The sequence below is a fragment of the Podarcis vaucheri genome, assembly GCF_965113315.1.
Source record: "Podarcis vaucheri genome assembly, chromosome: 10".
Lineage (NCBI taxonomy): Eukaryota > Metazoa > Chordata > Lepidosauria > Squamata > Lacertidae > Podarcis > Podarcis vaucheri.
Genome location: NC_138748.1, coordinates 70,137,900 through 70,152,440, shown reverse-complemented (window position 1 = coordinate 70,152,440; position 14,541 = coordinate 70,137,900). Strand labels below are relative to the sequence as shown.

Sequence of the window (14,541 nt, the reverse complement as noted above, 5' to 3'; positions counted from 1 at the left end):
GCGGCACTTCGATAGTGACGCCGTCGGGTAGCTGGAGAGATGCTGTGAGCTGCACTACTGGTTTGGGTGGGAGGGGATCCGTAGGTTGCAAGATTGCTGGGGACTGCTTCACAGATGCGTCTGGCTGGGCCCCAGTGCCTCCGTCTCCAGCCAGACATCGTCGTTTCCCTGCTGTGGTTCTCCTTGCTGCGTTGCTGCAGTCACCATTGCTGAGGCTGCAGTGTGCTTGTGGAGCCTCCGGGGACACTCCTTCGCCAAATGGCCTGGATCCTCGCAGATGTAACACTTCCTGTTCCCTCTAGGAGGCTTCGCTTTCCCTGCTGCCGGTGCTAGGGCTCTGGCTGCTGACTGAGCCCTTGCACCTCCAACCTCCATCGGTTCCCCTCCCCCTCCTGGCGGAGGTGTGGATTGCGCACGCGCTGCTTCCCTCGGAACGAAAGAGAAACTTCTCGCTGCTTCGCGCCCTCCACGTCCTTCATCTCTGCACCATGGACGTTCTTCCAGCCTCACCCCCACAGTCAGCGCCCTTTGGACCACCTCCTGCGTGCTTCGGGGCCTCTCCCCCCTTGCAATTTCATCCTTAACCGCTGAACTTAGACCCTCCCAGAAGAGGTCTCTGACAGGGGGCGAATCCCGATCCCATTCTAAAGCACTGACCAGCGCAAAAAATCGGGCGTGATACTGCCGGACGCTCGCCCTCCCTTGTTTTAGTCCATGAATCTCCCGTCTGGCAAGATCCACATCAATAGTAGACAAAAAACACGCATCCATCGCTTTGATAAAGGCATCTGCATTCTGAAGCGCCGGATCTTTATCCCTCCACAAATTGCGCAGCCAGGCTTTGGCATCCCCATGCAAATGGGACAATATGAACCCCACCTTCTCTTCCTCATCTCTAAAGTCTTTTGCCAGCAGTTGCAGTGCGCACATTACGTCTGCTCTAAAATTAGGGTACTGTTGCAAAGTCCCATCGAAGTGAGCCACAAGCCCTCCTGCTCTCCGTGCCAATCCCACGCCCTCCGGTCTGGGTCCCGGTTGCCCTTGCTTAACAAGCATTTCAAACCTGGCGTGTAGGTCTCTGTAGGCGTCTGTAGTCTCCTCCTCCCGTTTCTTGGAAGCCAATACCTCTGAGGACAACTGGGTCACTGCCTCTTGCAGCGCGGAGATCCTCTGTTCTTCCGTCATCTTGCTAACCTTTGTGAGCTCGCTTACAGACACCCCTCTTCCTCCCCTAGCGGCTTCTGCTCCCGCTGCGAGGTTTCAGGTTTCTGAAGCTTTGAAGAGACGGGTCTTACTGTCAGAGCTGCTACCAGGTCCCAGCTCACATAGGACCACGCCACACAGCGTCCACTTTAAAAGAGTCTTTATTGAGTTACAGGTTTCATTTCCGAACTGCAGCGTGCAGCTCTACACCTTCTGCTCTAGGTCGGCGAAGACCCGTCTGAGTCCCCGCCTCTTGCACACCAGCTTAATACCCTAGCCTTGCTCCACCTCCTTCGCCTCTCCCTACGTCTCTGGGTCCTTCTGCCCCCCTGGGCCTCCTCCCTTCTACTCTCCTCTGACGCTGACCCCCCTGATCCTTCTGCCTCCTTGCGGCGGGCTTTAGGACCTGGCTCACTCTCCGGGCTGCTTACTGCTCCAGCTTCCGCTGCATTTGAACTTGGCGCGCGCGCCCAACTCTCTACTTTCCTCTTAACCGTTGCCTCGCTCTCTGAGGAGGGCGTGACCACCCCTGACTCGTGCCCTCCCTCCTGCTGACAGCCTCCGGAACCCGATGCCTGGCTACCTTCCTCCCTGCTGCTCTCAGTCTTGAGCGTGGGTCCCGACTTCCAGCTGCTGCCGCCCTCAGTTATGAGCGTGGGTCCCGACTTCCAGCTGCTGCTCTCTGAATCTCCTCTGTTCCCTTCCTCCTGGGGTGTCCCCCCGGATCCCCCCCTTGCTCTGCTCACTGGGGCTCCCTTTTGGGAGTCCTCTGACTCACTGCTTAGGCTTGGAGATCTCGGGTCGTCATCATCACTCATTCTCCCTTCGGCTTCCTCCCCCTCGCTCTCTGTTTCCACCCTTCTCTGCGTCTCTGCTTCTGAACCCCTGACACGTGCGCTTCTCTGGTTCGCCAGAAGCGGCTTAGTCATGCTGGCCACATGACCCGGAAGTTGTACGCCGGCTCCCTCGGCCAGTAAAGCGAGATGAGCGCCCCAACCCCAGAGTCGGCCACAACTGGACCTAATGGTCAGGGGTCCCTTTACCTTTACTTTTATCCAGACATATAGTCCTACCTTGGCTTATGTTACCCTTAGGTAACGTAAACTTCAGGTTGTGAAAGTGGCAAATCCGGAAGTATACTTCTGGGTTTCGCCACATGCGCAGAAGCGCTGTATCGCGCCGTGCACATGCAAAGAAGCAGCACCTCCGATGGCAGAAACCGTGGGATCCGTCTGGAGCTCTGGAATGGATCCCGTCCGCAACCGGAGGTACCACTGCATTGAGTATGGATGTATGTTGTGATCTGCTTTTAGCTTACTGTCGATTTTATGTTTTGAATGATTTGCACAGTTGCTTTTACACATTTTTTTAAAACTGATGGTTGTATTGTTTTATTCTCTTCTTAAACTGCTTTGAGGGATTTTTTTTTTTTTACAACCTAGCAGTGTATAGATTTTATGAAATAAACAAAGAATGAAGATGCTTTGGTGGGGATATTCTGGTGGCTCCTGACTTCTGCAGGGCTTTTGTGAACAGAGACATGTTCCCCATCATCTCTCCAACTTTGCTTGAATCAGGAACACTTTTTTTTTTTAAACTTCCCAGGGCTAGAGGTTAAATTTGGGACTCCTGTCCATGCCAATCACGTTTCATTGCTTGCTCTCTCTCTGTCCTTTTGGTAACCTCTATTCTCCTTGCCTTGCAGCGAAGCAGCCGCCCACGCCGTCGCCACGCTTGCAGAAGCCACCCTCCAAGGCGGGGGCCAGATTGTTTTGTCCGGTGAAACTGCAGCAGCCGTCGGCGCACTCACCGGGGTTCAAGATGCGAACGGTAGGCCGATGCAGATATGCAATTGCGTTTCTTCCTGATTCCTTTGTGAACTCGCTCAGACTGGTGGATGGGGTTTCAAAGTCTCACTGGGCCCAAAGAAGGCGGTTCCCAGCCAGAGCAGTAAAATCTACCCACTTTGTCGTTTACTCGCCTCAAAAAAGAGTAGCTTCCTGAGTTGTTGGGCTCTCAGAATGCAGGAAAGTTCGCAGAACTTAGCTTCTCCAATTTATAGGCCCCTCTGCTTCCTTTCCCTGGGTGACATGGGTGGAGCCACGCAACTCAGGTCTTTGCATGCAGACGTCCCAGATTCAGTTCCACAGCTTCACTGGGGAAAAGGTCAGGTTAACAGGTGACAGGAAAGACCTCTGCACAAGGTCTCTGCACTGAGGTCCAGATCCGAGGGCCTCCTAGGGGTTCCCTCCCTGCAAGAAGTGAAGTTACAGGGAACCAGGCAGAGGGCCTTCTCGGTGGGGGCATCCGCGCTGCGGAATACCCTCCCACCAGATGTCAAGGAAATAAACAACTATGTGACTTTTAGAAGACATCTGAAGGCAGCTCCGTATAGGGAAGTTTATAAAGTTTGATGTTTTATTATGTTTTTATATGTGATGGTAGCTGCCCACAGTGGCTGGAGCAACCAGTCAGATGGGCAGTGTATAATTTTTTATTTTTATTATTATTATTATTATTATTATTACAATGGTACCTCTAGATGTGAACAGGATCCGTTCCGGAGCCCCGTTCGTATCTAGAAGCAAACGTAACTAGCGATGGCACGTCTGCCCACGCATGCGTCGCTTTTCACCGCTTCTGCACATGCATGTGACGTCATTTTGAGCGTCTGCGCATGCGCAAGCGGCGAAACCCGGAAGTAACGTGCTCCGTTACTTCCGGGTTGCCGCGGAGCACAACTCAAACGCACTCATCCCGAAGCGCATTCAACCCGAGGTATGACTGTATTATTATTATTATTATTATTATTATTATTATTATTATTATTATGAGGTATTATCAGACCTCAGGGGCACAGCCCAGCCAGACAAAAACCCTCTAGGAAGTGTGCATAGTAGGGCTAGCAAGATATGGCCTAGGAAGAGAGAGCATGCCTGGGCCAACGGTCTGCCTCAGTGTAAAGCGGTTTCGTACGGTTCCCTGTGTGGCGTAGACCTGAGCATCCTTCATGCTGTTTACTCCGTTGGGTTTCCCGCTCCGGCCTCAGAGCCGGTAACCAAGCCTAGAAATGTAGGCGGTCTCTCTGCTTGCTTAATTGCTGCTTTTCTGCTCCCGAGAGCCCAGGCACCTTGCAGCTGGTAAACAAGTCACTTGCAACGCCTTCAGCAAAGCGTTCCAAAACCTTCCTCCTTCCTTCAGCAGGGCAAACAGCTCTGAGGCTGCTTGGCTGCTCCAGCCCTGCCCCAAAGAAGACTTTCTTGGCAACTGGGTCTTTGCAAAGCGGGACTCTGGCAGGCCTGCAGAACCACAGAACGTTCTAGCAAGACTGTTCTGCTTTCTGCCCAGGGGTGCAGGTGTTCCAAGCCCATCTAATGGGTTCCTATGCAAAGAGGCGCTTCTTAGGATTTTGCAGCCATTGAGAGCCTTATCCGCAGGAGCTGGGGCTGCTAATAACCAGCACTTCGAATTTCACCCTGCAGCAAATTGCGATTCAGTGCAGTGGGCTGTCGTCGGCTCCAAGCCGCGGCAGCAATGGTTCTGCATTCCAGCTGCTGAAAAGCACCAGAGGGAAGAGTTCCTCTTGTTCTTAAATCCTGCTTGCAGGCATCTGTTTGGCTATTGCAAGAACAGGAAGCACAGTGTATGTGCCATTGGCCTCATCCAGCGGCTAGAAGGCTGGTGGTTGCTTGTTCTCTCGGACCCACTTATGCCAGAAGCTGCTCTGACCTCGGTCTGCGCTCAGAATCGCTGTAGAGTTGGAAGGGACCCCGAGGGTCATCTAGTCCAACCCCCCTGCAACGCAGGCATTATTAAGTTATTGTAGTGCCTAAATCCCCACTGCCTTACATCTTGCAGCTCCTGTTGCCCCAGAGGAAGTGGGGAGCGAAGCCCCTGCTGACCCCGTGAGCCTCACTTGGGGCGTCCCCATGGCACACTCCTACATCATCTGGCCCGCAGGAAACGGCATGGAAAGGACCTTGGCATCCCTTTTAAGCTAAGGATTGAGACGGGTTGGGCAGAGCTGCCGGTCCCAATCCCCCTCCGAGCCCTTCTGCCTCGCTCACCCGTTCAGAAATGAAATGCTTTCTTTTCCAAGAGGGTTGGCGGGCTGGTCAGATATTGCCAGCTTGAAGAAGGCCTGTGATTTGACCTTGGTCAAATGCTGTCAAATATTCTGAGAATGCCAACTTATTGGTGGCAGCTCAAGGGCTCCCCCCCCCCCTCAAAGTTTTGTGATGATGCCCATTCTTTGCAATGGCAGGTACAGGGCCTCCGCCCCACATCCTTGCAGCAGTCAGGAGCAGATTCATATGAAAGCTTCTCTTTCTGGTCACGGCCAGTGGCTCCTGACAGGGTGCCAGCCATCTTCAGATGCAAACGGCCACCACCCCCTGACTCCCATTTTGCTTGCTGCAGGGAACGCAGGCTGCTCCCCCCTTTCCCACGTGGGTCTGCCTTACATCGGCCTGGAAATATCTTTCAGCTTTCAAAACATCAATTGCATTGTTTCACAGTAACTGTTAACGGCTGTGGGGTTCTTGTAATTAGTGTGACCATCAAAATCTGTAGATGATGAAAGTACCCTCTCTTTTTTTGTTGCTGTTGTTGTAATAAAGTGAATGCTTGAAAAATATTTGACCATTATTTGACCAACCTTTGAACAAGCCAGGTGACCCAAGTCTTTCTTTTTCTTCCGAATCCTTCACATACCCAGCTCCTGACATTCATGATAAAGGGGGTTGCATTGCTGGCTTTCTGCCCTGCACCACTTCCACCCCCATGCCATTTCTTCTCTCCTACCATTGCTCTTATGGGACGCAGGTGGCGCTGTGGGTTAAACCACAGAGCCTAGGACTTGCCGATCAGAAGGTCGACGGTTCGAATCCCCGTGATGGGGTGAGCTCCCGTTGCTCGGTCCCTGCTCCTGCCAACCTAGCAGTTCGAAAGTACATCAAAGTGCAAGTAGATAAATAGGTACCACTCTGGCGGGAAGGTAAACGGCGTTTCCGTGCGCTGCTCTGGTTTGCCAGAAGCGGCTTAGTTATGCTGGCCACGTGACCCGGAAGCTGTATGCCGGCTCCCTCGGCCAATAAAGCGAGATGAGCGCCGCAACCCCAGAGTCTGCCATGACTGGACCTAATGGGCAGGGGTCCCTTTACCTTTTTACCATTGCTCTAATTTTGGGTGGCATTAAGAGTTCGGTGCCTCTGGCTAAGCTAGGTTGGGAGCTGGGGAGCCTTGGGGAAGACTGTGCCATGTAGTGTTCTTACATAACTGGCCGATCGCTTTTCCTTCGCCGGTGGGCGGGCAGCACTAGCAGACTCTTTGCAATCGCACAGAGCACAAATGCTCAGCATCCCTGGCTCGTGCTTGGATGTTTTTTGCATTTTGACTTCTGGGCAGGCCAGTCCTCTCCCACCCGACACCCAGGGAAGGATCTGCCCGGTTACACGGGCGTCAGCTCCCCGGCGTAGCCAATCAGGGAGGCTTCGTTAGCGCGGAACTCGGTTGGCGTAGAAGATTAAGGGGGCAGCTATCTGATTGGTCACGAATAGCTGAGGGAGGGGAAGGACGGCGAAGAGCCTTAGCGAGCGGTGGAATTAACCAGCCAATTCATTCTGCCCTAGATTCGATGCGGACGAATGGGCTCGTTCATCATCCTATTACGTATGCCTCCTCCGGCCCGTCCTTCGCTTCTTAGCAAGAGCTTTGCCAAAGTCCAGTAATCCTGACGTCCTTTCCTGCAAGGAAATAGCCGTATCTGTTACCCATATCGCCGCTGGTTAGTGGAGGCCGGCCGAGAACCCCTCCCTGACCATAAAGGCAGTGGGTGGCAGAAGGGATGTTCTTCATGGGTCAGAAAGCTGTATCTCTGCTGCCAGGGTTCATGGTACAGCGATCTCTCCACGCTGGAATCTTTTGGACACCAAATTTAACTGATAAGAGGACTTTGTCCTCCTAGCCCTTCTCCCGTTAACCCCAGTCGATGCAGATCAGCTGCGGTTATTCAGCGGAGAAGAGGAGCGCACTCGCTTCACCACCTTACGTGTCCCTAGCCTTAGCTAGTATGTTTCCGGCCACAATTCAAAGTGCTGGTGCTGACCTTTAAAGCCCTAAACGGCCTCGGTCCAGTATACCTGAAGGAGCGTCTCCACTTCCATCGTTCTGCCCGGACACTGAGATCTAGCGTCAAGGGCCTTCTGGCAGTTCCCTCCCTGTGAGAAGTTACAGGGAACCAGACAGAGGGCCTTCTCGGTGGTGGCGCCTGCCCTGTGGAACGCCCTCCCTTCAGATGTGAAGGAAATAAGCAGCTATCCTATCTTTAAAAGACATCTGAAGGCAGCCCTGCTTAGGGAAGTTTTTAATATTTAACGCTGTACTGTTTTTAACACTTGATTGGGAGCCGCCCAGAGTGGCTGGGGAAACTCAGCCAGATGGGTGGGGTATAAATAATAAATTATTATTATTATATTATTAGCTCTGACACTGAAGTCATGTATCGGGGTAAACCTGAGCGACCTGTTTGCAGAGGGGCAGGGGCTCCCATGAGCAGAACCGAGTGTTCAAGTTCGGTGGCAAATTCATAGCGGAGGGGGCTCTCCGTGGCTACTGGCCCCTGGTGGCTGTGGTCTGCCTGCAAACTGGGAGGCTGCCATGCTTCTGAATTGCTGGAAACCGCAGGAGGAGAGTAGCAGCTCTGATCCTTCTTGCAGGGCATCCGGTTGACCAGTGTGAAAACGGGATGCTGGATTTAAGTGGGCCATTGGCCTGACCCGGCCGGCTCCTCTTGCACGCCTATTCAATCCAAATTCTGCACCAATAAAGGGTGATTTCTGCGGCCTGCGTGGATTAGGTACATTGACAGAACGTGCACAATTCGTCTTCTATTTCCTGATCTCCGGTTCTAGTTTTGCTAGTTGCGGGTCAGGAGCTTTGCTGCTCACCGAAGCTACGGAAATCCCATCCAGCCCTCTTCCTGCCCTGCTGAGATGCCAGCAGCAGGGACACAGCAATAAGGACTAAAGACTTGATTCATTAAATAATGAAAAAGGCAGTTCTCAGAGAGCTGAATTCTGCAAACCGGGTGCTTTATTTGTGGAACTGCAGGTGCAATCCTGACTGTTCCAGACTGTCACTTCGTCTCAGTGATCTATCAAACGCCGAGCCCAGGAAGTCATGTGACCATCTCTTCCTCTCTCTCTCAATATGACTGGTGGCTTTTGGGATGCCCTGGGAAGATTAACTGTGGTGTGTTTGGAGTGGAGAGGCCTCCAGCCCCGAGGTCAATGCTGCCCACTGCAAATCCAAGCCCAGCACTTGGTGTGCTTATAATAATAATAATAATTTATTATTTATACCCCGCCCATCCGGCTGGGCTTCCCCAGCCACTCTGGGCGGCTTCCAAAAGAATATTAAAATACTATAATACATCAAACATTAAAAGCTTCCCGAAACAGGGCTGTCTTCAGATGTCTTCTAAAAGCCTGGTAGTTGTTGTTCTCTTTGACATGTGGTGGGAGGGCGTTCCACAGGGCGGGTGCCACCACCGAGAAGGCCCTCTGCCTGGTTCCCTGTAACTTGGCTTCTCGCAGGGAGGGAACCGCTAGAAGGCCCTCGGTGCTGGACCTCAGTGTCCGGGTAGAACGATGGGGGTGGAGACGCTCCTTCAGATATACTGGACCAAGGCTTCTGCTGGTTCTCCTAGACTGCTCCTGGACATTAACGCTTGCCAGTAGGAACTGTGCCTGCGCTTCTTACTTCTGCCATGGGCCCCAGCTCAGGCATTGCAGCACTCGGCCGGGACACAGCGGGACTGAAGCCAGGCTGCTGTCTAGGCAGGGCCTGACATGTGCCCGCCTGTCTACCAGCTGGGACTGAGAGAGCGTAGTGGCGAACTCGGCCCCGTGGCGCTGACTGCATCCTTCTGATCTGGCTCAGTGGGCCTGGAGCCCTGCAGGTGGAGGCCATTCCAGCCCAGTTTCCTGCTCCCTCGGTGACCAGCCAGATGCCACAACAGACCCCGTGGCATCCCTCTCCCCATTGAGGGGCATCCTGTCTCCGATGGTGGGTGGCATCTCCAGGCATGAGCAGGACTCTGCCTCGCTTGGCCCACCTGCAATTTGGGAAGTGTACAGTGGACGTTCGGGTTGCGAATGTGATCTGTGCGGATGCATGTTCGCAACCCGCAGCATTCACAAGCCACGTCTGTGCGTGCACAGTTGCGATTTGGTCTTCTGCACATGCACAAAGCGCGATTTAGCGCTTCTGTGCATGCGTGACCGCCAAAATCCGGAAGTACAGTGGTACCTCTGGATGCGAATGGTATCTGTTCCAGAGCCCCGTTCGCATCCAGAAGCGAACGCAACCCTCGTCTGCGCGGGTTGTGATTCGCCGCTTATGCGCATGACCTCATTTTGACCATCTGCGCATGAGCGAGCAGCAAAACCCGGAAGTAACGTGCTATGTTACTTCCAGCTCACCGCACCCCGCAACCCAAAAATACTTATCCCAAAGCTACTTCAACCTGAGGTATGACTGTAACCCGTTCTGGTACTTCCGGGTTTTGGCAGTCCACAGCCCAAAAAACCACAACCTGAAGCGGCTGTAACGCAAGGTATGACTGTACTCCCGGTCGCATACAGAGAGGAATACATTGGCCTTCTAAAGCATTACATAAATGAGGCGTGCCACATGCTACCCGCTTTGCCTTGCGGCTCTTAGAGAAGCTTGCGGCACCCCCTTTTCTCCCCCCCCCTCCGCCCAGCAGCTCCTTCCTTCTCTGCTGGGAGCCCTGACATCCTCTCCCATTAATGGGGCCGATCAGTCGCTCCCTCCAGCTGTCACAGGCCATGGCATCTATTTTTATTTGTGTGTGTGTGTGTTCTTCCCTTTAAAGCGCAGGAGCGTTTTACCTTCCACGTGGCCTGAATTAGGGGAAATGGACAGGAGGGACCGGGCCTGTTTAAAAATTAAAGCTGATTACAAGGCATTAGCGTTGCATTGAAAGGAATAGATGGCCGTCCTCGGGTGCTCACCGCTCGCTGCAATATGTTCCCTCCTGCTCTGCGCCAAGGAATAGCAGCCTGCGCTGTTGATGGGAGGAGAAGCCGGCAGCCATTTTGGGCTTCAGCAAGCGGGAGACCTCAGAAAGCGTTTTGGAGGTTTTTTGGGCCGCTGTCCCTGCACAGTTGAAAAGCTGGTCCTCTCTCAGCAGCTAAAAGGGACTTTCTTTTCAGGCTGAGCGTGCGGAGTTGCCTCATCTCAGATCATTGGGTCCTTCTTCTTGCAGCGCGTGATTAAAACTGTGGAACTCACAGCTGCAGGGGCCAGGGGTGAGAGAAATTCATGGAGGAAAAGGGCTCTCAATGGCTGCTAGCCAGGTTGGCTGTGCCTCCGCGATGCTTCACTCTAAATCCCAGTTTCTGGAAACTGCAGGAGCAGAGAGTGATTCTCTTGTGCTTGAACCCTGCTTGCAAGTTTCCCAGGGCTACTCTGAGAACAGGATGCTGGACAAGATGGGACACGGGCCGGATCCAGCAAGCTTGTCTTGACGTTCCTTGCACTTTCAGGAGATTCTCTGCATCTTAAAAGGGGTGGTGGGTAGCCCTTTCCTAGCAGGGCAGGGAAGGTTGGTGACTCATGCTCCCAGCTGGTAGGAGAATGGCAAGACAGTGAATGCTTGGGTTGCAAACGTGATCTGTGTGGGATGCACGTTCACAACCTGCAGCATTCGCAACCTGCATCTGCGCACGGGTGGGGTGCGATTTGGCACTTCTGCACATACGCAAAGCGCAGTTTAGCGCTTCTGCACATGCGTGACCACCTAAACCCGGAAGTAACCCGTTCCGGTACTTCCGTGTTTCAGCGGTCCGTAACCCGAAAAACACAACCTGAAGCTGCTGTGATAACAACAACAACAACAACAGCAGCAATTTATTATTTAATTCTGGGCGGCTTCCAACAAAACACTAAAATACAATAACCTATTAAACATTAAAAGCTTCCCTGAACAGGGCTGTCTTCAGATGTCTTCTAAAAGTCTGGTAAAATTGTTGGTCTCTTTGACATCTGATGGGAGGGCTCTCCACAGGGCGGGCGCCACCACCAAGAAGGCCCTTTGCCTGGTTCCCTGTAACTTGGCTTCTCGCAGTGAGGGAACCGCCAGAAGGCCCTTGGAGCTGGACATCAGTGTCCAGGCAGAACGATGGGGGTGGAGACGCTCCTTCAGGTATACTGGACTGAGGCCATTTAGGGCTTTAAAGGTCAGCACCAGCACTTTGAATTGTGGCCAGAAACGTACTGTAACCCAAGGTATGACTGTATCAGGAACTCAGGCTGGGAAGGGATGTCTTCGCCCCAGGGAATCGGCCTTGACTGCCCCCTGCATTCTGTGACTTGGTTTCAGCCGCTGCTGCCACCACTCAGGACATTTTCGGTGACTCATTTATAATGCATCAGCAGAGGAGAGACGATAATCGCAGCCATTTCTGCTGAGAGGGGAAGTGTTGGGGATCAGGAAGGATGCTCATCTTCCCTGCATGGGCAGCGGTTGTCCAAGGAGCCGGGCCACTGGCACGTAGGCTAAAGCTGCAGCTTTTGAGTTGATTGATTGGTTGATCAACTCAAACCCTTCTGCGCTGCGCCGGCCTGAGCTTCAGAAGTCGGTCCCACTAAGTTCAGTGTTACTTAACTCCCCCTGTTCGCGGGTTTAATATTGTAGACCGAAACGATGTTCCCCCGCTCCAGTTAGCAAAAGGCAGAAGAGAGAATTTTCCTGCTCCACTTCTCACACTAGAGGAGGGATGGAAGAGGATTAGATTGACCCAGTTTGCACCTTCCAGACTAATTCAGAGATCCGAATGCAATTATGCGCCTCTGAGTTTTGTGCTATGGTGCTCAGTTCAAAAAATTTACTGGATGGCATTAAAAAACCCCCACGTGTATTAAAGTAAAGTACATTTTGAAATGTGTACATTGCATACGTTGAGATAAAATACATACATAACACACACACACACACACACACACACATATATATAGTGATAAAATATACATTTAAATACAGAGGATTTTTAAAAAAAATGTTCAGAGATTATTGTGGAAACGGGATCAAACAGAGCCCTGCAGAATTTGCCCTGGACGGGATTCATCCATTCCTGCACAAGGGGGAATAAAATCTATGTGCCCTTTCTTTCTTCAAAAGTGCAGATGATGCAAATATAAAGTAATAATTTATTATTTGTACCCCACCATCTGACTGGGTTGCCCCAGCCACTCTGGGTGGCTCATATAAAACTCATGTAGTGGATTGATTTTAACATTTCATTCGTCAATCTTAACATCGCTGTTTTTATATTGCCTCTCCTGTTCGCTATTTTCCTTCCCACTACAATAATTTGCCTGGAGAATGACTGAGGAATCTGTAAGCATGCTTCTGTTGAAATTCTCACTGCCCAGGTAGACTAGCTGTTCTGTGGGGGAAACCTGCAAACTTTGCTGCCATTTCATGTCTTCGCCACTATCCCCACCCGTTTTCCAATGTGCTGTGCTGTGTTAGGCTGCAGGCCAGTGGGAAATTGCAAGGGTAGCCCACTTCCTGCCTGTCCCCCTGCTCTCACTGAGCCTCTGAGCATGTTGATTCCTGGTTTTTCATCTCCCTGCTTAAAAACAGGCTTTATTACAAACGAAAATGAAAAAGTGTTACATCCTTTTAGTAACTACTAATACAACGAGCAGAGGGATGCGGGTGGTGCTGTGGAGTAAACCACAGAGCCTAGGACTTGCCGATCAGAAGGTCAGTGGTTCGAATCCCCGTGATGGGATGAGCTCCCATTGCCCGGTCCCTGCTCCTGCCCACTTAGTAGTTCGAAAGCACGTCAAAGTGCAAGTAGATAAATAGGTACCGCTCCAGCGGGAAGGTAAATGGCATTTCCGTGCACAGCTCCGGTTCGCCAGAAGCGGCTTAGTCATGCTGGGCACATGACCTCCATGGAAGCTGTACGCTGGCTCCCTCAGCCAATAAAGCGAGATGAGCGCCGTAACCCCAGAGTCGGCCACGACTGGACCTAATGTACAGGGGTCCCTTTACCTTTACCTAATACAACGTGCAGTCATAGATGAGTTGTGATTTAGTTGTGATTCCTACTTTGCAAGGGGTTGGACTAGATAGTCGCTGGGGTCCCTTCCAACCCTGCAAATCTGTGATTCTATACTTGCCAGTTCTAAGATGCAGCTATCTCTAATCTAGTTGCGGTGTTGCTTAGCGCTGCCTTGGCCTTCCCTGTCCAAGCCCCTATTCTGAACAGGATTTGAGAGAAACCCAACACAGATAAAGGAGAGTGATAAATGCCATGCATAGTTCAAGCTATGGTTTTCCCAGTAGTGATGTATGGAAGTGAGAGCTGGACCATAAAGAAGGCTGATTGCCGGAGAAGTGATGCTTTTGAATTATGGTGCTGGAGGAGACTCTTGAGAGTCCCATGGACTGCAAGAAGATCCAACCTCTCCATTCTGAAGGAAATCAGCCCTGAGTGCTCACTGGAAGGACAGATCCTGAAGCTGAGGCTCCAAGACTTTGGCCACCTCATGAGAAAAGAAGGCTCCCTGGAAAAGACCCTGATGTTGGGAAAGATGGAGGGCACAAGGAGAAGGGGACGACAGAGGACGAGATGGTGGGACAGTGTTCTCGAAGCGACCAGCATGAGTTTGACCAAACTGCAGGAGGCAGTGGAAGACAGGAGGGCCTGGTGTGCTCTGGTCCAGGGGGTCACGAAGTGGCGGACACGACTAAATGACTAAACAACAACAGCACTACTGGTGTGCTTTTGAACTGCAGGAGCTGGGACAGAGACCAAGACCTAAGAGACCAAGGTCCAAATCCCCACGCAGCCGTGAAGCTCACTGGGTGATCCTGGGGACCAGTCACTGCCTCTCAGCCTAACATACCTCACAGCGTTGTTGTGGGGATTGAATGAGGAGACAGAAAACTATGTACACCACCTCAAGCTGCTTGGGGAAAAAGTGGGATATCATCAACGCAATGCAATAAAGTAACAACAAGAATTGGCTCCCGTGCATCTGGGGCAGGTGTTTGGGGCCAGAATGCAAAGCTTCCAGGCCATGCACCAGAAATGCCTGCGTGTTGCACCCGTGCTTAATCTCCTTTCTCCATGAATACCAGCGCCACTTTCCTCACGTCTCTTGGGTGCAACTCAGGAGGCAAAAGTGGCAGAGAAGGAGGCTGGTGAAGTTTGCCAGCATTTGCTTTAGCCTTTGATTGGATGGGTAGCTGAGAACACGGATGTGCTGGCGTTTCTCTGGCGTGCGGTGCCAGGA

At 52.1% G+C, this 14,541-nt stretch overlaps 1 protein-coding gene across 5 annotated transcripts in view; it reads left to right on the top strand.

The window, feature by feature from the left end:
• Nucleotides 1–14,541, top strand: part of NRF1 (nuclear respiratory factor 1) — an 85,646-nt gene that overhangs the window by 59,525 nt on the left and 11,580 nt on the right. For 4 of the 5 annotated variants that reach the window (XM_082239078.1, XM_082239077.1, XM_082239079.1 and 1 more), the window contains one exon: nt 2,909–3,033. In XM_082239078.1, coding sequence (XP_082095204.1) covers nt 2,909–3,033 — 125 coding nt within the window. Of the gene's footprint in view, nt 1–2,908; nt 3,034–5,061; nt 5,754–14,541 lie in introns of those variants that run through there. The other variant, XM_082239080.1, reaches the window with a different exon arrangement.